The sequence below is a fragment of the Ambystoma mexicanum genome, chromosome 1p (genome assembly GCF_040938575.1).
Source record: "Ambystoma mexicanum isolate Mex_15411 chromosome 1p, UKY_AmexF1_1, whole genome shotgun sequence".
Taxonomy (NCBI): domain Eukaryota; kingdom Metazoa; phylum Chordata; class Amphibia; order Caudata; family Ambystomatidae; genus Ambystoma; species Ambystoma mexicanum.
Genome location: NC_090921.1, coordinates 1181726295 through 1181753308, shown reverse-complemented (window position 1 = coordinate 1181753308; position 27014 = coordinate 1181726295). Strand labels below are relative to the sequence as shown.

At 45.7% G+C, this 27014-nt stretch overlaps 1 protein-coding gene across 1 annotated transcript in view; it reads right to left on the bottom strand.

The window, feature by feature from the left end:
- Positions 1–27014, bottom strand: part of LOC138570873 (IgGFc-binding protein-like) — a 211652-nt gene that overhangs the window by 158690 nt on the left and 25948 nt on the right. The window contains exon 3 of the mRNA XM_069649156.1: positions 21075–21415. Within this exon, the coding sequence (XP_069505257.1) occupies positions 21075–21415 (341 nt within the window). The remainder of the gene's footprint in view (positions 1–21074; positions 21416–27014) is intronic.

The window sequence follows — 27014 nt, the reverse complement described above, 5'->3', positions numbered from 1 at the left end:
GTTGTTCCAGTGGCAAAACAGGGTCTCTTCAGGCATCTCTAGCAGCACAGGAAGGTGGGTGAGGCGATGAAGAATAGATTCCCGCTATTCGAGGAGGGCCTCCACTTGAATGCATAGGTGATTCCAAGCTTCGGCAATAGTTCGCTAGTTTGCACTAGCAGTGTAAAGGAGGGGGACCCCAGGGGCCACTTGGGCGTAATAATGGATGGAGGCGTTGGGGCCACCGGTTAAGGTTAGGGTTACTCACGGGCCACAGGTGCACTCCAGACCAAACTTCGCCAGTCGACTCCACGTCGGTTGCGGGTTATACTGCGGCAATATGACGGCTCTGCGGCTTTCAGTTCCAAAGATACAGTGTTCCCAAATGGGACAGTGGCGATTTCTCCGCTCCTGGTGGATGGATCAGGCCAGTTTTACTGCAGCAGGCTTCAGGGGCAAGAGGGTCAGAAATGCAGCAGACCTGCAAAGATCGTTACCACGGCTGGGCAGCACAGTAACCACATTTACTCCGGTCCTGGCACACTGGTCTCACTTCAGACCTGGGAATGCCAAGTGTTCGAAATTCGGTGTGAGGGTGCCGGGAACACAGAGCTAAGTTTTGAGGGCCTCCTCAATACGATGGCAGAGACAGAGCAAAGGTCCTGCGTAAACTCGCCACAGCGGGCTCAGGGTGCCAAACCTTTCAGAGGTTCAAGAGCGATTCCTCGACTCGCTTCTTAGTTTCAGCATACTTGGATCCTCTCCTTCGTTAATGAGAAATCCTGAGATCGACATGGTATGGGTGTTTTCAGACTCCTCTTATCCAAAGTCGCTTTTGCGCTAAAACAAAGAGGACCCAATGGGAAATCTGCTCACAAACACACACTCCATACATGGACCAATCATGGACCACGGTGGTCCCAGTCATTCAAAGCACTCCAGACTCTCTGGCACCCAGGATGTGTATTGGGGACAGACACCCCAGCCCACATCCTGGAGGCACACACACAAGGCATGCATAAGTCCAGGAAAGCTTGGCGTTTTGCAGGAAACTGCATGTCCAAATAACGTCTGACCCGGGTCGACTCGACCTGGGGAAGGCAAATGGGCAAGATGGCCAAAGGACAGGACAAAGAAACTTGTGTCATTGCCATTTTGGAGCCAGGCCACCTATTCGTGCCAAACGTGGTTAATGTGGTTTAAATGGCAAGAAAGGGTTAAAATTATATGAAAAGATAGGCTGCCACCAGCCCTGACCATGACCCATCTGCACATCTCCAAGAAAGTCCTACGAGAGTATCCAGGGGTCTTTGTAATTGACTAGGAGACCCAAGTGAACTGTACTGTAAGGTACATTGTGCACTTTATACAAGTTGCAGAAAAGTTGCAACATTGGAAAAGGACTAAGGAAAACAAAGTCTCCCAGCACTGACTGTCTTAAGGGCATGTTAGTTTCCCCATAAAAAGTGAGCAAAAGCCAAGAGGAGAGCAGCTGAAGGCTGTACTTCTCTGGCAAAGTCAGACTAAGGTGGATAAACAGCAGCAATACATTTGGGGGTGTACAACTTGAGGGAAAATTACATATAACATGAAATCTTTCCTAACAGCCAACCAGATCCTCATACTGATCACAGGGAACTATGACCAAGACACTCTGGTCATCAATAAAATCTACGCAATAATCCAAAACTGGATGGCTCTGAACAGCCTTTGCCTCAACGATGAGAAAACTAAGATTCTCATTGTGGGTTCACAAGCTAAAATCAGTGCCCTCCACCCTCCCTATACTTCAATCAATATTGATGGCACCCTGATTCCAGTGTCGAAACAGGTAAAAACATTAGGAGTCTATCTAGACACTAACCTAACCATGACAAAACATGTAAATGCCCTATCCTCAATCACCTCCTACACTTCCTAACTAATTTCTTTAAGTCGCCAGTTCCTCACGCCTACTAACTATCTCCCTAGCTAGGGCACTGATATTATCTAAGTTGGATTATTGCAAATTGCTTTAAGTCGCCAGTTCCTCACGCCTACTAACTATCTCCCTAGCTAGGGCACTGATATTATCTAAGTTGGATTATTGCAACGTACTCTAACTAGGCACGTCTAATGCTAACTTAGGCAAACTACAACTCATGCAAAACAAAGCACTGCAAGCAGCCCTATGGCTAAAAAAGTCAGACTGTGGGCCTCATCATGACTTTGGCGGTAACCCTTAAATTCGGCGGTCGCGCTATTACCGCCGGATGTAAGGGTCCGCCAAATCAGGACTTCGGCGGATTTCGCCCCAGCTCTGAGCTGGGGGGAAATCCGCCGAAAATTTGAGCTATTACCACCGGCAGTAAATCCGCCGGCGGTAAGAGTGTGAAAATTCCCCATTGAGCCCAATGGGGAACGGGGCATTCCCGAATGGGCTCAATGGGGAATGGGGATTAACATTACCACCAAACTCGTGATCCGGCGATTTTGCAATGTTATGCAATTTTGAACCAATGTTAAATGCTCCTCATATTGCCAGTCTGAAAATGTATGTTATAGGGATGTACTGTGAATGGTTCTGAACTATACCCAAGATGTCTGTAACTACGCCGTGATACCTCAGGATCTGGGCGTGAAACAAAAGCAAAAATTAAAAAGAATTAAAAACATCAAAGACAATAGCGCAAAGGACCTCAGGTACTACGGTCCTTTCTTGTTCCTGATTGAACCATCAATGAATGGTGTTACTGCCCAAATACCTAACCTGTTCCATCAGGACATTCTAGGACTACTTAACAACTTAGAGTGTAGCTAGAGATTTATCGAGGCAGACTGGCCTGAGAGAGGATGTTGCATCACATCTGCAGGCCCCTAGGGCCTTTGAGGCCCAGCGTTACAAAGTCCTATGTAAACCTTAGCTATTGAGCCAAAGGAACAAGACCAAATTGATGTTAGTCAGAGTCCCCAAGTAGAGACCGTGGCAGGCATTTGCAGTTGTCCCATAGGATAGGATCTCGATTTGCAGCTATATCTTTTCCCCTAGCTTTCATTATGTTTTCTCCTATGATGGATCTATGAGATACGTCAAGTTTACTTCCCCTCCTTCCTGTCAGCCCCATGTTGCTCTATTGTAAAAGCTCCCCCTAAAATGTGAGGTCTATTATAGAATTAAGGAGAGTCTAGCAATAATGATGGCTAACTGTGGATTGCCCAGCCTCCACTCGGAAAATGGAGGATGAAGATGATGAAGCTACAGGTTCCTCCGTGGTAGCTCTAACTGAAGTAAATTATCAGATGGCTCGATTAATTCACAACCCAGCAGCGTCTCTTGGCATTTCATTCCTGGACCTGATTCTGAACTTCTTGACAGAGTTCAGGACTTTATTTGGCTGTCAATTAGGTGGCCCAATCAACTCTGAACCTTCAATAGCAGAATTTGTGACAAACGAGCAATGTAGAGAAGCCAGGAATGAGGGGTTGTGAGGCTGTGTTGAGCGGGATCGGAGGTAGTACAAATGTAGGAAGATGGAGTTTGGTCTAGACGGCACCCGATTCTATGAGGAAAGGCAGTACTATGCCTACTGCCTGTGAGAGGAGAGGCATTCTAGCATCCTACCTGCCCCAACCACTTCCATACCTCCAAACTGTGTTGCCCCTCCTGATAATATTGTGCAACACACTGCTAGACAGACCACCTCCCAAGAGCACGTTTCATCCCATCAGGAAGTTCAGGTCCAAATCAAACTGGACTTGTTTTCGTAGAGGGTTGAATGAACCTCACTGCTTGGCTGAAGTTAACAAGCTTTTCACAGCAGAAGGGCAACAATATACTATAGAGGAATGTTTTAACGTAGCTCTGCTTGGCTGTAAGGTCGGAATAGGCTTCTTGTGAATTTCCTGGAGGATATCAGTAATGAAGAGGCGGTGAACAGGATCTGCAACTTGGACTGGCAGAGGAACCACAGGTTAAGAGAGTGAGGGCACTTCACTCTTCCTTCTTTGTAGTTTTGACTATTAGGTGTCGCTTGCGACACATATCATTTATTTAATTTTTTTATTTATTGGGTATTTAGAATGTGCCTATACAGCAACTGGTGACAATTTGGATTGTACATGTGCAATAACAAAGTGCGATAGCAAGAAGTAAGAAGTACAAGGGGGTGGGGAGAAGTGCAGGTCAGAACGGCACATGCTAATGCTATTTATTTATGTACTTATTGTAGCATTTTTAGCTGCACCAAGACCCTGGGGTAACATGGCACTAGTTACATTAAGTGCAGAATGTCACGTTAAGGAAGCATGATTTGGCAGAACCGCGCCCCATGGTACATTAGGATGGGTGCACTAAATGAGAAAGCCTCTACTCATGATAAGGAGGCCCAGGGACGTTGCTAGGGGGGGCCAAGGGGGCAATAGCCCCTGATCTTTTAGTTGTAGCCCCAGATAGAATCTCAAGAGCTACAGCCAAAAGACTAGCTAGCTCCCAGTCCCAACAGTTCCGACATCAGCTTAGCCCTGGGTCTTTTCCAGACCTATCAACTCCCCTGAGGAGGCCACATCAAATATCCAGCTATAAATAGGTAAGATGCAACATACGGATGTGTTCGCAAAATGGGAAAGCCTCTATTCATGATAAGGGGCTGCTACATTAATATGCAGGTCAAAAAAGGTAAAATGCAGTATGTGAGAAACCTGAGGGTGTTCTCACTTCCTTCTCCCCAACTTCCTCCTCCCAGGTGGCCAGAGAAAGGCCATTGCTTTTGGATCCCGAGACCTTGGGGGTGGATATGCGAGGCATGATCACCTGGGTGGAGGGACCTGGGGGGTGGGGAGAGGATATCTGCAGATGAGACGCCATATTCCCCTTTCCTTTTCATGAGGAACCTTTCATCCCTGAAGCTTTTATAGGGTCATGTAATCAGACTCCAGTTCCCTCCAGTCAGGATGACCGATGGAAATACCCTTGTTCTAGGAAGACTAGAAGGAGACCATCCCAAAGGACCTCTCTCTATGTGGGCCAGGTAGAACTCCTTCAGAACTCTTGTATTGATTCCCGACTCCTCAAATATATATCAACTCAAACAGAAAACAAACAGAAGGAGTCTCCCATATAACACAGGCTCTCTCTCTTCCACACACATACACTCCGACCCTAAAGTATATCCCTTGATGACTGGGAGGAGGAAGGGGCGACTAGGACTAATGCCCACTTCTAGTCAGTTTCACCACCATGGTACTGAGATGTGGAAGATGCCTATAAATGATCAGGCATGTCCTGTTAATTGGTGTAAAGAAGGTCAGGCAAACGACTCACACCTGCACCCTATTGAGAGGCTACCAGTGCTTAATCCAGGCCCAAGTAGCATAGCAGGAAGAACCTGTCTGGGGAGAAGGTGGCAGACGTGTGGCGAGGAGTAGGCTGGAGCAGGACCAACAGACAGAATGCTATATGTTCCCTGAGGAGGAGGTCCCGCGATCGGTCTGCGAGACGACCAAAACTCCAGCAATAGTCTGCATTACGTGTTCCCATCTGGAGCTGGGGAACCCAGACAAATCCTGACTGCCGCGGGACACTGCCCAAAAGTTTTTCCGAAAGCGAGCACTGCTCATTGGAACTCGCAACATCTATCCGGGAGTAGAGAGCAGAACGAAGAACAGCACGAAGCCGCCCTACGAAACAGTGCAGCTCCAGAGAGTGCGAGACGGGAAATGAATGCACCGGGGTGCTCTGGGGCGGATGTAAGACATTTAATGTTTACACATAAGCAAAAGGCTCATAATAAGAGGGTTTGGGAACCAAATGAAAACTCAGGAATCTGTTACAAAGTCCTTTGGGAAACACAATGAGGGAATGATGATAAATGGAACAGTATTGTGTGAAACACAACAGCAAATGTTGAATACTGAACAACATTTTGAGAATGTGCACAAGGATGGCAGCACCTCTGTGTGGTCATAATGCATTGACCAGTCCCAATCTAAGGCCTTGCTTTTAAAGGAGCTCAAAAGTGCACCCAGACGATCAGAACAATCAGGAAGCCATGGTAGTTTTTGGAAGAAACACTAATTTCTAGTTCTGAATTCCTCCAAAACTCTACAGGATCCCTTTAACATTTCATCCATAAGCAGTGAAAGAACTGATTGCTTATCAAGACATATAGTTTTGATGTATAGATTACTTCTGTTTATATTTATAAGGGTGTTCCACAAGGTCATACAGAGTTCAGCTCTCATGGCCTGTGTGGGGGTTGCTTTTGAGAGACCTAGAATACGGCGCCAGATATGAAATTCTAAGACACTGGCCCTTTTTTCAAAATCTGATTACGAACACTCCAGGGCAAAATAAATACTAGTCACTAATATCTGCCAGTTTAGTGTTACAATGCCAGATAAATTATATCCCACATCAGTTCTGACAACGTTTCTTATCATAGTAGCAATAGTCCTGAAGTGTTGTTTCTCAAATTCCAAAGATTCCCTAGAGTTGCACTCAACCTCATAACCAAGATAAACACAACTCTGTACTTTCTGCATCGCCCCACAAGGGATCACCACTCTCACTTTATCTTTCTGGACTTTACCAACACATATGAATTTAGATTTCTACATGTTGATAAACAGGTTATTACCTCATGCATATTCATTAACCGCTCTCACACTCCTACAGATACCAGCATATGTGGCATCAAATATAGCTAGGTCATCAGCATATGTCAGATATAAGATCTTAGATGTGCCCAACTTTGGTGGAAAACTGTGCACTTTAAGGAGACAGTTACCAATATCCGCCATAAACAGGTTAAATAAAGCAAGGGTCAAGAAGCACCCCTTCTTCACTCCCTTACCTATCTCTATGGGGGCTGATAATTTGACCATATTTTTTGACTTGACCCAAGCTATATTATGTTCATGCAGCAGCTGGCTAGCATAGGGTAAATCTGATGGCATGCTTAGTTCCACTGTGTGTGGCATTCCGCAGGTGTTAGAAATTTTGAATGTTTCCAGAAGAGCTCCGGCTTCAAAGCACAAACCCCAAAACAGCAGCCTCTGCGAAAATACTCAGCACAGCAAAGTCTCCAGCAGGTAAAGCAGACCACTCACGGCTCCAGTCCACGCCTCGTTCTGTGCATGTTTGATATTTTTAAATATAGTAAATAATCAAATTGGGAATACAGTGTCCTGGTATTGTAATGGTATTATGCAGTAGATTTGGCGACATACACTTAGAGGGGAGAATTCTAAATCTTAGGATCAAATGTGAATTTAGCAAATTAATATGCAAAATATTAGATTGCCAACATACCAAAATGAGAAATCTATGTTCAACTAGCATAATAAATAGGTCATACCTGTACACAATGGTGTGTGGGGAGCAGTTATTTGATTGCACATTAGGACCATCAAAATAAAGGATCCATGTTGGAATCTTTGTTGGGATAGACCGAGTGTCCGAGAGCAGAGTAGTTATTGAATATATGTAATTTAGAATGATGCATATATTTGAGTAAAAAATAGGATATCATTCCACGCATAACATTTGACCACCAATGTTAGTGGAGCAGTTCAGGCATTTATTTTTGTGAATTGGTGTTAGAATTAGCTTTGTTGCAAAGTGAATGTCCCAGAGATGTGTAGTAAACAAGGATATTTAAAAGGATTTGCAGTAAACAAAGATATTTAAAAGGATTTTACCTTTACATAAACTACATACATGAATTTAATGATTCATTGGCATCTTCATGCCATTTACATATTAACATTCATATTAACATCGGAAGCATATCTGCTTTCATCCATGTGCAATTTTGATTTATATTAAACACTGCGTGACGTCTGCCGCCCGAACGTGTGACATCAATTAGTGTATTTAAAATGCAAGTTCACAAAATGGTGGCTGCTATTAACCATGCGAAATGCCTCAGGAATAACCCAAGCAGGGTACTGGGTCGAAACAGCCCAGATTATTACGAGTATCCATCATCTACTTAGAGAATAAGAGATATACTTCATTGAATATGACAGAGGGTTAGGTGTGTTTTTTGGATTTCTAATTTTTAAAGGGGATCTACAGCTATAATTTGCTCGATTGATGATAAGAACCATCTTTTTGTTTAAGATCATCAAGGTGAAGAATACTGAAGGACAATACATATGAGGTATGTGAGAATAATTGTTGCAAGAGCAATCTGGTCAGAGATGCCCCAGGAATTGCCCGACAAAGACTATTATCTGAGCTAAGGGAATGATTAGCCTGAGTGAATTGTCTGATACACAAATGTTATCTATACATAGGGCCTCATTACACGGATGGCGGTAGGGATTTACCGTTACCGGTAATGGAATACCGGTAACGTTAAATCCCCATGCGGATCACGACCCGGCACACCGCTATTAGCGGCATCGCAAATTACGGTGCCACTAATAGCGGCCAGGCCGTGTGCGCGCGACCCTCCATCCCGTAAATTACGCCATGCCGCTATTAGCGCAGCATCACAAGGCCAGTGGACATGCTAATAGCGGCATGGTAAATCCACCCAAACCCCTTACCGCCATGGTGCTAATACCGGCATCGCGGACCACCCGTTAAGAGGAATGAGCAGTGTTCCCACCTGCCACAGGTGGACACAATCAGCACAGGTGGAGGCAATGGAGACTGTGGCAGCTCAAAAGGAGCACACCACACCCCTTCCCACACCCCTTCCCACACAAAGATGGTTCCAATACTGGCAGCAGTACATGGCCTGGGGGAGCTCATTGCAGCGCAGCTGCTACTACAACAGGCAGCACAAAGGAGACGCAGGAGGAGGAGGAGGAGGAGGAGGAGGAGGAGGGCAAGACAGGCACAGCAAGCACCACAACGGCACCTATTCATACCACAGAGGCACCCACCAATCCCCAGGATCAGAGCCAGTCCATTCAACCTAACCCCTGAGCAGATACACACCCTGTACCGTCTGGACAGGGTTACCATCACCAGCATCGTGGACATGATCCACGACGACATTGTGAGCCTCATAGACATCAGAACTGCCATCCCCCCGCTACTGAAGGTGGTGAGTGTGCTCCACTTTCTGGCCACAGGCACCTACCAGCATACAGTGGGACAGATGCATGGCATCTCACAACCAGTATTCTCACGCACGCTGAACCAGGTACTCGATGCACTCCTGAAGCATGCACCTGAACACATATCCATGCCACGGACTGCCCAGGAGATTGCAAACACAAAAGTTGGCTTCTATTCACTGGCAGGTATCCCAAGTTGCATTGGGGCCATCGACTGTACACATGTGGAATTGGTGGTCCCACATCACAATGAAGTAGTGTACCGAAACAGGAAGCAATTCCACTCTATCAATGTCCAAATGGTATGTGACGCCAACAAGATAATCACACATTGCTGTGCCAGATTTCCAGGATCAACACATGATTCCATGGTCCTGCGGAACTCAACTATCCCACGCTACATGGAGCGACACCCCGGACAAAATTTGTGGCTACTCGGTGAGTAGCAGGGCAAGCACATGGCAACGTGATTGGGGGGGGAGAGAAACATACTGCAACTGGGAGTGATTGGGGGGGGAGATACATACTGCAACTGGGAGTGATTGGGGGGGAGAGATACATACTGCAACTGGGAGTGATTGGGGGGGGATACATACTGCAACTGGGAGTGATTGGGGGGGAGAGATACATACTGCAACTGGGAGTGATTGGGGGGGAGATACATACTGCAACTGGGAATGATTGGGGGGGGAGATACATACTGCAACTGGGAGTGATGGGGGGGGGAGATACATACTGCAACTGGGTGTTGACTGTCGTCCGTAGGAGAAATGGACATACAGATGTACACCAATGAGCATCCGGGAAGGCCACGATGTACTTGGAATGAACCCACATGCAATTTGAAGCTGCACAACATCGACAACAATGCAGGTTGCAAAATATCACACATCCATCCACATTGAACATCCCACCACGCCACATTTCACAAGAATCTGCAACATGGCGTCAAGATAGTAATACACAATCAGCGCAGCACAACATCAATCCAGCAATGCGCACTTGAATGCATGCAAAGGGATCACCCCTAGACATAGCACTGAACCACACACCTATAGCACCACTGAAGTGATGCCTCACAGCATGGCCACATTGGTGTCAGAATGTCAGTACACACGCAGTGTGGTACCAAATTTGCCTGGGACAGGGACACCTAAGACCTGGCCTCACCCAGGACATGTCAAATACTGTTGGAGGCATTAATGTTGCATTACTACTTGCAGGGTCAACCTCCCCCTTGCACGTTGCTGCCACACAGACCATCTGCATGTATGCTGTCAATTCAGTACTTGAATCACAATGCAATGTCAATTAGTGTGATGTGAACAGGCCGCTCTTGAGGTGAACAGTAACAGGACCCTGTTCATTCCCCCATACAGGTGATGCGGGCTATCCCCTGAAGACCTGGCTCCTCACACCTGTACGGAACCCACAGAACAGGCACGAGGAGGAATACAATCGTGCACATACCCGTACCCGCATCGTGATCGAGCAGACTTTTGGACTTTTGAAGTCACGTTTTAGGTGCATTAGCAGGTCTGATGGTGCTCTCCTGTATGGACATGAGAAGGTGGCCAAGATCACCATGGCATGTGTCATGCTGCACAATATGTGTATCAGACGGAATGTGCCACTGTCCCCTGACGTTGAAATAGAAGCACCTGATGAGGACGATGATGGTGATGAGGACGGAGGTGAAGGGGATGCAGGTCTTGCAAGAGGGGATGGGCAGGAGGGACGTGCTGTGAGACAGCATCTGATCAACCAAATATTCTGAGGAACATGTTTTCGTACTGTCACATGGTAATGGGGAGTAATGCACTGGTGTATGTTTACGAGCACGCAATGGACCCTGTCCCCAATAAAGTACACACACACAATGAAGTTGTCCAAGCCAGTGTTTAGATCAGAAACCAGTGTATTGAGTAACATTAAGGTGTGAAAGTGCAAGTCCAAAAACATCCCACCACCCTTCCCCCCACCCCCACAACAGACCCATAACACCCTTCCCCCCACCCCCACAACAGACCCATAACACCCTTCCCACCACCCCCCACAACAGACCCATAACACCCTTCCCCCCACCCCCACAACAGACCCATAACACCCTTCCCCCCACCCCCACAACAGACCCATAACACCCTTCCCACCACCCCCCACAACAGACCCATAACACCCTTCCCCCCACCCCCACAACAGACCCATAACACCCTTCCCACCACCCCCCACAACAGTCCCTCATGTGTTTGCCAAGTTTGCCCTGGCCTATGCACACATAGGGATCCCTATCGACCCCCTATTTTCAATAGTCCTCAGGGGGATTCAGAGGGTTGGCAGATGTGCGCCTGGTGGTGCGCGTTGAGCGCCGGAGGGGGCTTGTTTGTCTCGACCCAGAAGATGAGGATGGGGCAGACTGGCCTTGTTGGGAAATGTGGCGGTCCATAGTGTCAGCCATGCGTACCAGGACCTCCCTGAGCCTCCCTATCTCATCGCACAGCCTGTTGGTGTTGGCGTCCATCCGCTCTGTGGAGTGCCTCAACGCCTCCACGATGTTCTCACTGCGATTGGCAGCCTCCTCAACATGCTGCCCAACCAGCACAGACAGCTCTTGTTGGCGCTGCAGGATGGTGGTCAATTGGTGGGCAGTGCTGGGTGACTGTGCACTTGAGGCTGTGCCCTCGGATGCATCCACTACAGCAGGTGATGGCAACATGGGGGACATGATTGCAGGGACGGTGTCCTCAACTGTGGAATCAGACGCAGGGGTCTGGAATGGCACTGGCTCTGGTGATCCAGGGGGGCTTGGGGTGTGCATCTCCATGGCCTGGTCTAGGGTGTCCTCCAGATCGGATAAGGGGGCAGTGGCGGCTGCCTCACCAGTGGAGCTTGCCGCAGCCGATGGTGGGCCCTCGGTGGCTGGCATCGGTGCGGGTGGGTTCACCACCGGTGGTGGGGCCGCAGTTGGTGGTGCAGCTAGTACTGCCGTGGCAGTGGCACTCCGACGAAGTTTGGCACTCGTCTGGTGCGGCCTGCCCCCCTTGCCCCTTGATGTTGTTGGGGTATCCGCCGGCTCCTGTGCCCTTGGCCTCTTGCATGTAGCTGTTGCCTGTGTTGCATCAGCGGCATCCTCCCCATCTGTATGTGAGCCTGTCAGGGACGAGACGGGGGATGGCATTGGTTGCGTTTCAAAATACTTAATGCAGATTACATTAATGATGTAGTTGTGGCAATTGGGACTTAGTGGTTGTGGATGCAGGTGATGTGCCAGTTCAGTGCCTCATCCATGCATGGTTGTGTTTGGGACTTGTCTGTGGTGTTGTGTGCATGTGTGTGTGTGTGTGGGTCTGACACAGGCATGGTGAGGGATGGATGCATGTGTGGATGTGTGTCCATGCATGAGAGGAGTCTGTGCTCACATATGGGGGGTACAGTACATTCACATCGCATCCTGTCATGTGTACACTCACCTCCATCAGAAGTGGTACCCACGCCGAGCTCCATGCTGCCTACTCCCTCTATTGACTCGACGGCAATCATGTTAGCGCACGTCTCCTCCCATTCCTTCATCAGGATTGGGGATCCATCTCCACCAGCACTGGTAATGCGGTGGTTCTCCGCCAGGATGCCCCTCACCCGCAGCCTGAGGTCGTCCCACCTCTTCCTGCATTCGCGCACAGTGCGCGTGCTGGTGCCCACTGCACTGACTTTGGCTGCGACCTCCTCCCAGATGGCTTTCTTCCTCAACAGGGTTGGCCGGCGCATGTCATTCGCGAAGACCACCTCAGCATTCTCCGCAAGGGTCTGTGTCAACATCACCAATTCCTCATTGGTGTATTTTTCTTTGCGCAGCCTGTCAGTCGATTTTCTGAGTGCCTTGGGCATGATGCAGGTGTCCACAATTGTTTGGCACGGCTCACGAATCAATACAGGTCCAGGGGGCAGAGGATGGCAATGGATTGTGTTTTTAAAGATGGCCGCCGGGTTCTTTCCCGTTCCGGCGCGATGACGCTATTTCCGCTTCCGCTATTTTGCGGTCACCGCAATTTGCATGTAGCGTGAGGGCGGAGGTGCTATCTGCACTTTCGTCAAAGCCGGTAAGGGACTTTTTTGGGACTTTTGCGGCATGGCGGTAGGGTCATTACCGGCATGGCGCTATGCTCGTGTCCGCGTACTCGTAATGGTGCGTAATTAGCGCCCTCTTACGAGGGCGGACACGTTAATAGCGCCATGCCGCTAATATGCGGTTTTTAGCGCACAACGTGTAATGAGGCCCATAATCAGATGGGATTAGGACATTAACCATGAGGTTGTGGTGATATTGACATTGATTCGAAAATGAATTGAGGAAGTGGTAAATAGTTTTGTTTACATAAATGATTACACCAAACAAATTCACTCTGGATTAGCAATTATGAAAGATATAATCACTCAGTAAGGTGTTGATATATGTTTTTTGATGGTGGTCAGAATGAGTGCACTTAGTTTTATTGGACTTTGGTTTATTGGACAAAGGGATAAAAGTTGTTGCACAAAGAGAATCACCAAATGTACAATGTCAAAAGAGGTCAAAAGAGTTGTAATTTGGTCTATGGAATTTGGGGATAAGAGGTAGTGCACACCAAGAATGATCAACTGTACATTTGACAGTATTATGTTAGAGATGAAGCATATTAATTTGCAATGTGTCTTCTTCTTCTCTTCCCTCCCCTATTTCTCCTATTCCTATGTTGTGATATATTGACACTATTTGAATTTGCATTTGAATCTCCGGAAAGTATGTTGTTGATTGTACATTATATACCATGTCATATGCATGTTTTAGTTATTTGTTCATGTGCATTTCATCCCGGAGGAAGATCTTTTCAAAGGTCAACACACGTGTTGCCTGTCCCATAAAACACCAAGGGCCTGATTCACAACATTGTTTTCATGGTGAAAAGTGACTTTGCGCTGCTGAAAAGTGACTTTGCACTGCTGACACAAACCCGGTGACTTACCGGCAACCTCAGCTTACCGTTTCTGCCGCCCGATATCCTGGTAAAAAAAGTGTTTTTGTCGGCAGTGCAAAGTCACTTATCAGCCATACAAATTAAACCGTGCAAAAAATTCCATGAATCGGGCTCCAAGTGTTTAATCAGGAGTAATAGTGTTGTGAAGATCATATGAAACAGAATATTATTGGGTTGTGGCACAGGTGGCTAGTTGTGATATTATACAACGCACCTTGCATGATTCCTACATAAATAAAGGGTGCCCCAAGAGTACATGTATTTATTGATCCTCCAATTAATCATACGCCTGTTTCATTGAACTTCTAAAATCTGATGTTGCCATCAACTCTGTGTTCAGGCTGATGATATTGCAAAACCATGAACAGGTTATGTGAGGTTTATGAAATTGACATCTCAACATTCCCCTGTCCATGCAGAAATTTCAGAAGCACAGTTTATGTTTTTATAATTATGTTTTAATGTACTTTGCTCCTTCGAATTAAGATTGCACCATACAAAAACATATTTGTGTCGCTTCCCAGTAACATTCTTATAGAAGGACCACCTTTCACCTATTTCTGGAGAAAGGGGCTGGGCAGTCTGTGTCTGGTTTGAAGTGCCTTGTATCAGCGCTGTTGGGAAAGGGCATTAGTTTTGGTCTTTGCTGTAGGGGAGAGGCACATGTATGGTGCTCTTGGGGAATGTATACTTTTGCTGTGTGGTTTGGAAAATGTACAGAGACTAGTTGCACTGATTGGCACTGTGTTTCTGCTCACAACATTGTCACACAGATGCTCTGCTAACTGTAGCCCTTTCTTCAAATCAGCAGTAAAAGTTGACAAAACACAAGAATTACTATATTTCTTTGAGATTCATATGTGTGGGCCATTCCAGGACTGCTTGCACTTTCCTGTGACTCATTTTCACTCGGAGAAGAGATGATAACCCAAGAACATCATATCTTTTGTGTGTAACTGGTGTTTTCATGATCAGTGTAGTAATTTATTTTATTTATGTATTGTTCATTTGTAATGCGCCAATACACAAGTGTTTTAAGGCGGAACCATGAAAGCAAGGGAGACAAGGGAAATAAAGATAGACTGTCTTCAAGGCATGGTACATTCTGATCGTGCAGGTGCGCAGACAGGTGTGGTAGAGGGGAGAGGGGGACAAAAGTTCCAGGGTGGGAGGGACCAAGTGTGCTTAGTCAGTCAGAAGCTGGGGTAAGTGATAAGAGATACCACTCTCATAGCTCATTGACCAAGTGCAGTAACGGTGAGGCAAGTGCAAGGGCTGGAGGCAAGTGCAAGATGACTGACGAGGCTTGCCCAGGACCTGTGCAACTCTGAGGTACACCAAAGTGGCCAGTCAGCAAGCTGTGCAGAAGAGGAGGGAGAGAGGGATAAAGCGGAGGGAGACTTTAGCAAGGTAGAGGGAGAGAGAGGGAAGAGGAGAAGAGGAATGGATTAAAATGTTTCCAGAACTTAAGGAGACCCGGCTCAAGATGGAGGGCGGCAGGGAGGCTATTCCAAAGGGAGGCCACTGCAGAGGATAAAGATCTCGTTCCAAATCTCTGCTTTGAGAACCGGCTCACTCACAAAAGGTTGGAGGTAGATGAGTGCAGGGCTCAGGAAGGACAGTATTTAGGTAGGCATTGTTGCAGATAAGTAGGTCCCTGGCCCCAGAAAACCTTGTGGACAATGCAGAGAGTCTTGAACTTGATCCTTGCAGCCATGGGGAGACAGTGGAGGGATTTCAGTGCCTGAGAGATGTGGTACCTGGGCTTGAGGCCAAGGATAAATGTTGCGGTTCTTTTCTGGTTGAGCTGCAGAGGGCGTAGCGCAGAAGCAGGGAGGTTGAGAAAGAGGCTGTTGCAGTAGTCCAGCCTTGAGAGAACCAAGGCTTTGGAGAGAGTGAGCTGCTGGAGGAAGGTGAAAAAAGGAAGAGTACATCTGAGAAGGTGTAGCTGGTAGTTGGACTTTTTAGAGATGTCTGAAATGTGAGCGGAGAAGGAGAGAGTAGAGTCGAAGATGACCCCAATGTTTTTAGCCTCGCAGGTGGGTGCAGGTGCAGGGCCAAGGGAGGTCAGCCAGAGTGAGAGTGGGAAAGCGGGAGCAGGAGTCCCAATGCAAACAATCTCAGTCTTACTGGCATTGAGGCAGAGGTCGTTTGCAGCACACCATGACTGAATTGTAGACAGACTGTCAGATATGAACGAGGAAGAGGAATTGGCTGAGGGTAGCCTGAAGGAGAGTTGCATTTCATGCGCATAACAGATGAAGGTAGCAATCACATGTGCCAGGACAGCAATGTAGACATTGAAGAACGAGGGGGATTTGTTAGAACCCTGGGGAACACTACAGGTAACCGGCAACCTTGTAAAGAAGGCCAGTGTACATGAAATGGCCATACATGGACACAAAGGAGTTGTTCTACTTGTCTTCTTACAGAATATGTACCAGATTGTATATTCTATGTAAATCCCATTCATTTTCCACATCATCATCTGTTCTATTGTGGTAGTAGATACATGAATTATCAAGATCCATAGCAATGTAAACCCCACTCAAATCATGGAATTTGTCAGTGACAGAGTGTTGATAGGTGGCAGGTGCATTACACATTCTGAAAGGCATGACAGTGGCCCTCATTATAAGTGAACCGGTCTGGAAAAAAGTGCTGATAAATGTTACTGGCACCTTCTCCGGACTGGGTTACTACAAGTCTGCCGGTAGGGGCTCTGAACTACCGGCAGGTTTAGGCTCATACCAGCAGAAAAAACAATGAAGTAGAAGCACTGTTAATAACAGTGCCTGTGCTTCAGTTTTTCCCATTCCCATGCAGTACTGCACTCCACGGGAATGGGTCTTACTGTTACTCCGCTACCTGTAATATCCCGGTATTACTGGGATATCAGGTGTGGCAGTAACGGTAAGCCAAGGTTGCCAGCAAGCCGCTGGTAGCACCGGCGGCCTACTGGCAACCTTGTAATGAGAGCCAGTATGCATGAAATGGCCATACATGGACACAAAGGAGTTATTCTACTTGTCTTCTTACGAAATCTGTACCAGATTGTATGTTCTACGTACATCTAGCATGATAAACCATGAGGCATCTTGAACTTGCTCAATGAAATCATGAATGAGCAGCAGCAGATAGCGATCATAAGCTCGCTGGAGTCAATGCACGACTAGAGGCCACATGATTTTTTTTTTACAAAAAAGATTGGAAACCCAGCAGATGATTTAGAAGGTCGAATCAACCCCTGCTGGAGTGATTTATCCACTAATTCTGTACGACCCGTTCTTCTTTCGTAGACAAGAATATATTTGCCAATGCCTACTCCTGTGATTGGATAAGAGTTGATCAAGTAGTAATAGGGATGGTGTGGGTGTAGGGTATCAGCTTCTGTTGGCAAAAAATCATCAGTGACTGTTAATATTCAGGTGGGACATCAGTCACTGCGGGCAAAAGCCGTGGCTGTCACAAGCTTTTCAGGGTGCTGGCATTCTTGCTAACAGTGCTAGATTACAAAGGCAAAGGCCATTCAATGCAGTGATTATGCCGGGGCAACCAAGCGATTCCCAGAAAAACCTAAAGTGTGGGTGCATAAATGAGATCAATTAGAATGTGCACCTGATAATCTTGAGTGCACATTCACAAAGCAATGCTCTCATGTGTGGAAATGTACCCAGAACTCAGTAGGGACCCATCTATGGAATTAACTTTAAGAACATTTGTGTTGCAAGTTTCTGGATGAACTGTTGATGCGTGTAAACAGCAACTTTGACCAGCGCTGCATACATATGGAGGCACACGCCAAACACCAGAGAGCATTTGATACTCACGGAGAAGAGTGTGAGCTTTGTCATTTCATGAACTTGATAAAGAGCAGCCCAGTATGAAGTGAACTTTAATTACACAATTCACAAATTAACCTTCCGGAGAGACTAGACCGTAGAGACATCCGATCTGTATGGTTGTGGGTTCTTCAGTGACTATGGACTTGGTGGAAGCTGACGGGCTGCCAGGGGGAGAAAGTGAATGAAGGTTGCATTTTGTGCTAGAACATGAGGTCCTGGATTCAAACTGCCAAGTTAATAAAATCTACATTGGTGGTCAGTGTAGGGTGCACATATACTAGGGCGTCCTGGATTTAAAATACGAGTCTGAATTGGTAAACAGTCATCAGATCATCTTTGGATCAGTGGAGCTCTTCCGCCAGTTATTGAAAAGGTACATTTTAGGCAAATCCCTAGTATCCCTATTATCCCTAGTTTTAAAGCCAATATTTCCCCACCCTTGACCTGGGATGAGCATTACCTAGCAAACCTTTCCTTAAAAACAAGGCCCTGAATCCTGCATAATCCCTAAGAATGGTAATGGGGTCATCTGAATTGAGTAATTGGGTCACCCAGATCAAAGCACCCCACACAAATTTAAAACATTGAATATACACTTGGACTGATCGTTTTTAAACTGAAAGGGTTTCAATCAAAAGTGGAGGAGACACTGGGTTTGGTAGACGTCATACTTGCTCACCAGAGAAGTGCGCTGGCATGGGTAATGGATAGGCAGCATCATGGTTGACAGTTGTTCATCCTGGTGCAGGGAAGGATGAGGAGTTGGACCCCCACCAGCCCCCACTTACCACAAAGTTTCCTATCTATCTTTTTCTGCAATGCCTTGACTGAGTCACACATGACAGAAGTTCCTGGACTAGCTAGGTTGTTAATTGTTGTAACTCAAAGGACAGCTCCATCCGTCCAGATGCAAAAAGGAGGACAGGCCTTACAAACCTTCAGGCTTTGACTCACCAATACCTTATATGCACTGATGTGAACTGGCATCCACTCTCCAAACTCCCAAATACCCCTACAAGAGATAACTAGGGGCCTTCATAAGATATGTGGGACAGGAACGTTGGAGCGGGGCAGCAAAGGAGCGGCATATTCCCTCAAGTGTTAGGCATTGGGGTAGGAAGTGCTGGGACAGCAACTTGCAGTGGAGCATAAGTGGGACTAGGGAGAGATAAGGAATAACGAGTGCGTGGGCTTTTCTCGTGCCCTCCCCACCACCCAGACATGCAGGTCCCTTGCACACTCCAGACTCACTGAACTTGATGGTATGTTATGTTATATTGGACAGTTTATAGCTTTAGAGGTATGTTTACTAAAGATGGCTGTCAGGTATATCTCTGTCCTCTTGGTTGTGGTCGATGGAGACCTCCTGGCATGGACATGCATTGGCTTCCAGAAGATACTTGGAGGAGTGAAAACACTCTGCAGGGATAAGGACATTTGGAATAAACGTGGCCGAGACATAAACCATGTCCGTTGCTTCTGGTTCTAAGAAATCAGGCCCCTTTTCTGTGGCGGGAATGGCTACAGAGGATCACGTATTTTGACTATCTAGGTTTGAGCTTCACCACTTCTGGGTCCCAGAGAGTGCAGTAGGTGAAGCGTGAGGCAGCTCTGGGGACAGCATGAGAATATGCCACTGGCTGAGAATATGGTTTTGAGTTAATGAGGGAACAACGGGGTAGTTGACGCGAAAGAGGGGAGACTGGAATTCGACAGGTGCGAGGTGGGAGGCGGCATGAAGCTACATGTGCCCTGCTTTTATTTTTTACCAGGATGGTGAGGTCCCCGCCAATACATAACAGGAAGTGGCAGTTCCCTATTCTGGCATTAGCCTGAAGATTCATACTGCGTCAATAAAATCAGAGAAGTGCAGACATTGATCCACTTTCAATTCTTTTACCACACTGCCTCTCATGCCAGCTGAGAACAGTTCGGATAAAGCACTTATTAAAGGAGACAGGGGCACAATCAATAACAGAGCCTCTGGTGCCATTGCTCTCAGCCAATGAGAGTTGTTCTTTTGCTGTATTTAAATTTTTGAGGACAACCTGGAAGCACAGAATAGTTGTTCTAACATCTAGGAGCCCCCTTATCTATTGATGTTATTGATGGGTTTTCTTTATATTTGTATGTAATTTATGTAAAGTTCTTATACATTAATTCATTTTTTTAATTGTAATTGTTATGCTGTGTTATGGTTTCTAAACGTCCATTTCTATTTAATTGTCATGATAATTGTAATTGGTTATTTGTAACGTGCTTAATACCCAGAGGTTTTTAAGAGCAGACCCGGCGATTGAACCTGTGTTGCTCTGTGTCCTCTTACTTCCCGAGCTATCCTCCCGAGTCAATTAGCTTATTAGTGAATGAGACCTGTAGACTTAAGTGCTTTAGCAACCCAGCTCCGTGTAACCAAACATGTTGACTCAATTTATAGATTGCGTAGAGGTATAATGTATTCCTGCAGTACATTCTTTACTTTTACTGGCATAGATACAGCAGTGACATCCCTGTGTTATAATCAATACAGTAACCCCCACTGTGCTAAAACAGGACATTGCAAGTCATCTTCGAGTCTGTGATCTTATTTGGTCATGGGACTCGCTTGTGGCTTGCAATGTCCGTGTAGCACACCAGAGGGGGTACTTTATCCCAATGATGTTGCCCATTATTGCTTATGCTCATGGTGGTTACAATTAACAGGCATTATGGTCTGTACAGTTCATGAACTAACCACTGAGAAGGTTTTTTTTTTTTAATTTCAATTGTTCTAGCTTAATTTATTGCTGTCATTTTTGAAGATATACTTTGTGCTTTTCTGCTTTACACTTCTCAACTGTTTGTATTGCGATTTTTCTTAAACTCGACCACCATTCATAAGCCTTGTTATCATGTTGGGCTCCTAGGAATGTAAGAATCTATATTTCTCTCTCTCTCTCTCTCTTTCTCTCTCTCTTTCTCTCTTTCTCTCTCTCTCTTTCTCTCTCTCTCTCTCTCTTGCTCTCTCTTTCTCTCTCTCTCTGTCTCTCTCTCTCTCTCTCTCTCTCTCTCTTTGTGAGAAGTAAAATATTATTTTGGTGGACTTTCTGTTTCCATCCCTAACACCCGCATTCCTACCACTTACTAACAATCATACAAATTAAAAATAAAGTCACGAATTGAAATGAATAAAATATCATTTGGCACTCACCCGGACTAGTCCATACTCAGAGGCCTTTATTGCGATGGTGTAGCCATTCACCTGGATTGTCACCAACCCCACATAGGAAACATGACGTATGCCTCTGTTTTCCTTCTTGACTTGGACACTGAAGTCGGGGTGTGTGCCGTTTCCTCCACTGTTCCTGACCATGGTGTAAGAGCAGGTCCCTTCAAAGTCGAAGAACTGACCATCGAAATTGAGGTAATGTGAATCCCCCCACGCCATGCAGACAGATTCCCAGTTCTTCACGCACACTGGAGACAGGTTCACTATTTTGCAGGTCTCATCTATCTCGCATTGAGTGAATTTGCATGACGGCTCAATAGTGGCTGTCGAAAAGGAAACATGATCAAGTATTAGACGTGCCTTATTTGCTTAAAATCGAATGGCATTCTGCTTGATGCTGCAATTTCTGAATCTTTGGTTATATATGTCTGCAACATCATAGAACAATAACATCAAGCTAAAGGAATAACATTTGGATCCAGTACAATATGTTCCAAGACCATAGGCCTCATTACGACCCTGCCGGTCCGGAAAGAACGGTGGTGGTAAAACCGCCGCCACCGTTCTTTCCGGACCGGCTGATTGAGAGTCCTGCAGGCGGGAGGTGTCACTCCTGCCAGGTCTGACCTGGCGGGTTTAACACCACCCGCCTGCAGGCGGACATGGTGCTCCATGGGAATGGGGACTTACACAATTCCGCCTCTGGAATTCCCGGGTCACCGGGGTCGTAATTCCCCGGTGATTCCAGGAATCACAGAGGCGGAATGGTAATATGAGTCCGGTGGTAACCTGACGGTTTTTCCGGCATGGTTACCGCCAGACTCGTAATGAGATCCCATGTCAAAATATTTTGACACCATGCAAGTGCCACATGTGCTTTCTGATTAACATGTCAATCTTTCAATCTGCTTTTCAGACATAATAAGAGTTTAGCTTTGTTATAAAATTTTGCGGTGTGATAAAAGAAAGTGGTGGTAACAGATTGCTGCCACTTTTACTGCATGGACACATTTAGAGCTTCCACAGAAATCTCTGGTTTTGTGGGAAGGAGATTTTCTCCAGGCAAAGCCACTAGCGCTTGCAGTAATCACTGATTCCCATGGAATCACTGAAGGGCCTGCATGCCTCAGAATCATTCACACGCTTCCTGTTACCACATTCTTACCGCATGCAGTAACGGCAGACGCGTTTGACAGTATTTCCAAGGCCCAAAGTGCATCCCAGTGGGATGTCCACTCCCTGAGCTTTGCAAGGGCAAAGACATGTGTACACTTTAAGGTAGTATTGTGTTCTAAGGTGGGCACTTTTCAGTGAAAATCTTGCACCCTCCAATTTTACATACAATTTGTATCTATTACTGGGACCTGAAAGCCTGGAACTGGGAATTTTCTCAGTTTTGTATCAGCAGCTCTTAGGCCGCCTTTAGATTGGGTTAGAGCATGGGTCTGCATCCTTTGGCTTGCCTCGTCTTTTGGACTACGACTCCCATGATCACTCACCATTGACTATTCTGGCTAGGGCTAATGCGAGGTGTAGTTCAAAACACTTGGAGACCCACAGGTTGCAGATTCCTGGCTCAGAATGTGCTTAAACTCTGGGGCAGGTGGCTGTATTGATCACATCAAGGAGTTGATGTCGCTGCAAGGCGCCCACTCATTACCGTGGGCTTGTTATCAAAGGAAGGAATCCAGCGATGTACTTTGTCTTAGATGAGGTGTGACCCACGAAGAGGTAGCTGCTCTGATGGACGTAAATACAAAGGGTCATCTTCGCTTTTTTAATCTCGAGGGTCTGCAACCAGGACGGGAATCTCAATCTCATGTTATATCTAAAAGGGGAACATGCTACCCCTTCCTCTAGCGTGCACATTTTCTTATGGTTAAAGACTACTGTAGCAGTATTAACACATTTCTGCAAATAAATCGTCCCCTAAAGTGTTAAAAGAAAAAAAAACTTATTCTACATATACTAACAAAAAACCACACACAACACATCTGTTAATAACAAACGTAAAGAAACATATTCCACTAAATAGAAATGTGTGCAAACCAACAAGTGACAAAAACAAGTACAGTCTTAAAGTGCATATGGGGTTCGTATAAAGTACCATGAGTACATTGAACAATTTAACCCAGCATCTTGTTCTTCCAGTGTCTATAATGTGGCCCACATCAAGAACCTTATTCTGCAAGGTAGCAGGCTCATTCAGCCTGTAGCAGTATTCCTCCTCTGATACCAGTGCCAATTATATGAAGGAGACAAAACATCCAAATTAATACAACCTATTGTTTGCAGATTAAGGGCATCGATACCCCCCAGGGGAATTTGTCCCTTGTGTTGCTACATATACAAGGATGTTATCATGCCAAAAGGTCGACAGTTTGTGTTTCGGCCCATTGTCAAAAATCCGCCCATCCTATGGCATACTTATTTTGTTTCAATGCGGGCCTTCATCAGAACATAAAAGGATAATGTTCTTGATGAGATCAACCACAGTACAACCTCTGAGATAATGGGCCTCATTCCGACCCTGGCGTTAACCAAGGCGCTATCAGCGCCTTGGTTGACGCCGTTATCATTCCAACTCCGCCATGGTGAATGGCGGAATTACCGCCCCATTCCAAGGTTGGCGGGGTCGGTAATTCCCCATTCACCATGGGCCCTTCCCCATTCCCATTTTTGCCCCATAGGGCTCAATGGGAATGGGGAAGGAGCTAATTACGGCACCGTAAATTACGGTGCCGTAATTAGCTCCAAGGTCCCTTTGCGGGTTGTTTTTTTAACGCCTGCAAAAAGCAGGTGTTAAGTTCCAACCCGCAAAGGGAACTCAGAGTAGGGCGGTAAGGGTTTAACGGCACCGGTCTCGTTACCGGTGACCGTTAACCCTTACTGCCCGACTCAGAATGAGGCCCAATGTGAATTGTAGCTAAAAACAAAACACATATTACAATCAGGTGCAAGGAAACTCTTAGGTCAAGTTCACAAATGCACAGGAGTCTTAAACACCCCTTGCTTTTAATTATATTTTATTCATGCTAGGGGCATGATTTCTTCAACACATTTTTTCTTATTGCCCAATGCTAGACTTTAAACGGTATACTCAAGAAAAATCAATGGGCCTCATTACAAGTGTGGCATAGCAGGAAATAAATGACAGTAACAAAATTACCCCCAATATTCCCACTCGGCCATACTTGGATTTTGGCCCTGGAGTAGAGAATTTACCTCTAGAAAAATGCTGGAGGTAAATCCTCCAATTTACTGCGGAGAAATTGGTAAAATTGGCAAAATTACAGTGGCAGAATTATTGTCACCCCCACTGCCATTACCACCGAACCAAATGGCGGTAACAGTAATTCAGTTGGGCGGTATTCTGGCATATTTACCACCAGAATACTGCCCAACTCCTAATGAGGCCCTATGTCTTGTATTTCTCCTTGTGTACATCGACCTTAACTGGACATGTTTTGCATAATGAACATCAAGAAATGTTGTACTGCATTATCAGTCTTTTTTACATTCTGTATGACTGACTAGTAACTTCTTTTTTCATTGTAAACATATTAATATAAGGATGTCAAAGTTGTTTTTTGCAGCTTTTTTCATTCACCTATAATAAACACTGAAACCTTTGTAGCCTTCTTTCTCAACGTGTGGTCAAGCCCACTATCCAAAAACCTCTCCGGATACGAATGGGTAAGCAGATAATTGAGACATCATTCCATTAACTAAACAGTTATCTTTTCTTGCAGTGACTTTCAGCCTAAAGGAATAGCATTGGTGTCACATTCTTTTCTCCATGTTTTTGTTCACCCAGTGCTTTCACTGCGAAGGGGAGTACATAGTACATGAAAAACCAATTGAAAAGCTATTGTTTCAGCTAAAACTGTGTTTACTGTGCATAAAGCCTCTATAATCACAGTAAGGTTACCGACCTTTGTTTCATTCGAAAAATACATTGTTTGTACTTTTCAGGCAACTTGAATGCCGTGCATGCCGGGCTTTCCTTACGCTACTAAGAGTGCTTGAGCTTGTCCTATATTTGGAAGGGAATTGCCATAGCATATCTGCGCTGGACTGTCCATGTGGGCCAGACAAAGGCTGAAATGCAAATGGTTATTTCCCATCTGTGAAAGGTACAATGAGCTAAAATGTGGCTGCCGACTGTAGAGTGGGTACCATCCCGCAGAACAGGCCATTTTTGCCGTGTTCGTTCTCATAGAGGGGCGCCCATGACTAAATTTAGTTTTTTTCAAGGGCCTTAGGATTAGTGACCCTAAGTGTCTTAGGGTCATCCAGACGTGGACCCCTTGCTCACTGTGCTCAGAGAGGCACAGCTCCACCTCACTGATGAAGCCCAATAAGGCTGGAACACGTGTATGGGGTTGCTGTTGGTACTCTTGTTCACAAGGGAATTGTCGTAGCATTTCAGTGCAAGACTGTCCAAGTGGGCGGGACAAAGACTGATATGCGAATGAACATTTCCCATCTGTGAAAGGTACAGAGAGCTAAAATGTTGCTGCGGACTCTAGAGTGGCTACCATCCCATAGAACAGGCCATTTTTGCCGTGTTCATTCTCATAGAGGGGCGCCCATGACTAAATTTAGATATTTTCAACAGCCTTAGGATTAGTCACCCTAAGTGTCCTAGGGTCAAACAGACATGGACCCTTTGCTCACTGTGCTCAGAGAGGCACAGCTCCAGCACACTGATGATGCCCAACAAGGCTGAGACATGTATATGGGGTTTCTATTGGTACTCTAGTTCAGAAGGGAATTGCCATACCATTTCGGTGCTGCATTGGTCCATGTGGGCAGGACAAAGACTGATATGCAAATGGATATTTCCCATCTCTGAAAGGTACAGAGGGCTAAAATGTTGCTGCAGAGTGGGTACCATCCCATAGAACAGACCATTTCTGCTGTGTTTGTTCTTATAGAGGGGCGCCCATGACTACATTTTGACTATATTCAGAAGGATCTCATTACTGGAAGCGTTACCCAAACATGTCCAGTCACTTCTGTGTGCATGAAGGATTTTACATCTTGCGTTTTGCTTGAGCATCAATGGCGGTGGCCATCTTGGAACAGAGATGGCTATTGTTGTCCATGTGCCCTCAATGTTATAAAACCACTGGATAAGCCTTACAGGTACCTTTGTAAGACAGTGTTTCAAAACATATTGCTCTGCCCTTATTTGAAAAGGTAAAAACACACTAGGCTATCTAAATTATGTTAGAGAGAATTGCTAGTATGTTAATATTGAGAAGCAGTACATTCCATGTGTACTCTCTGGTATCTTTATATAAATAAAGACCATTCAATACTGGTGTTGAGACAATTTTGTACAGTGTCTAGCCTTCAGATCCATTTTTTCTCCACTCTTTGTAATTTTAAATCCCTATCACCCCCTCTGGGAAGCGTGTCAAAGGTCTGAACTAAAACCACAAAAGTTCTGAAAATGTGTGTTTCTTCCTTGTGTAATCTTCCACCATGAGTTTGTCAACTACTTGATTCTTCAAGCAGGAGCGGTGCTCACAAATCATTTGGCGTACCTCTCTTTTGGCTTTCCCAATATATGTTAACTGACATGGCATTTCATCCTGTGGATGGCCCAGTTTTACTGACATTCCTGAATTCCCAGTGTTTTCAGAATCTAGACCATAAAGTTCGATCCTTTTCATATTTCTTGTCAGAGGACTGATGGAACAATTCCTGTGTCTAATATGGCCATCTACAGCCGGTAAACCCCACAAAGATATTATAGTAGTGGGTTTGAATGCTTTTTGTTCATATGTATGTGCTAGAGTCTGTGCCAGTTTTAGAATACAAACCAAGGTTTTTCCGGATTCACTTTTTTTTTTTTTAAATGTTCCAGTTGTTCAGGAGCACTTTTCTTAATGCATTACTTACAGGACTAAA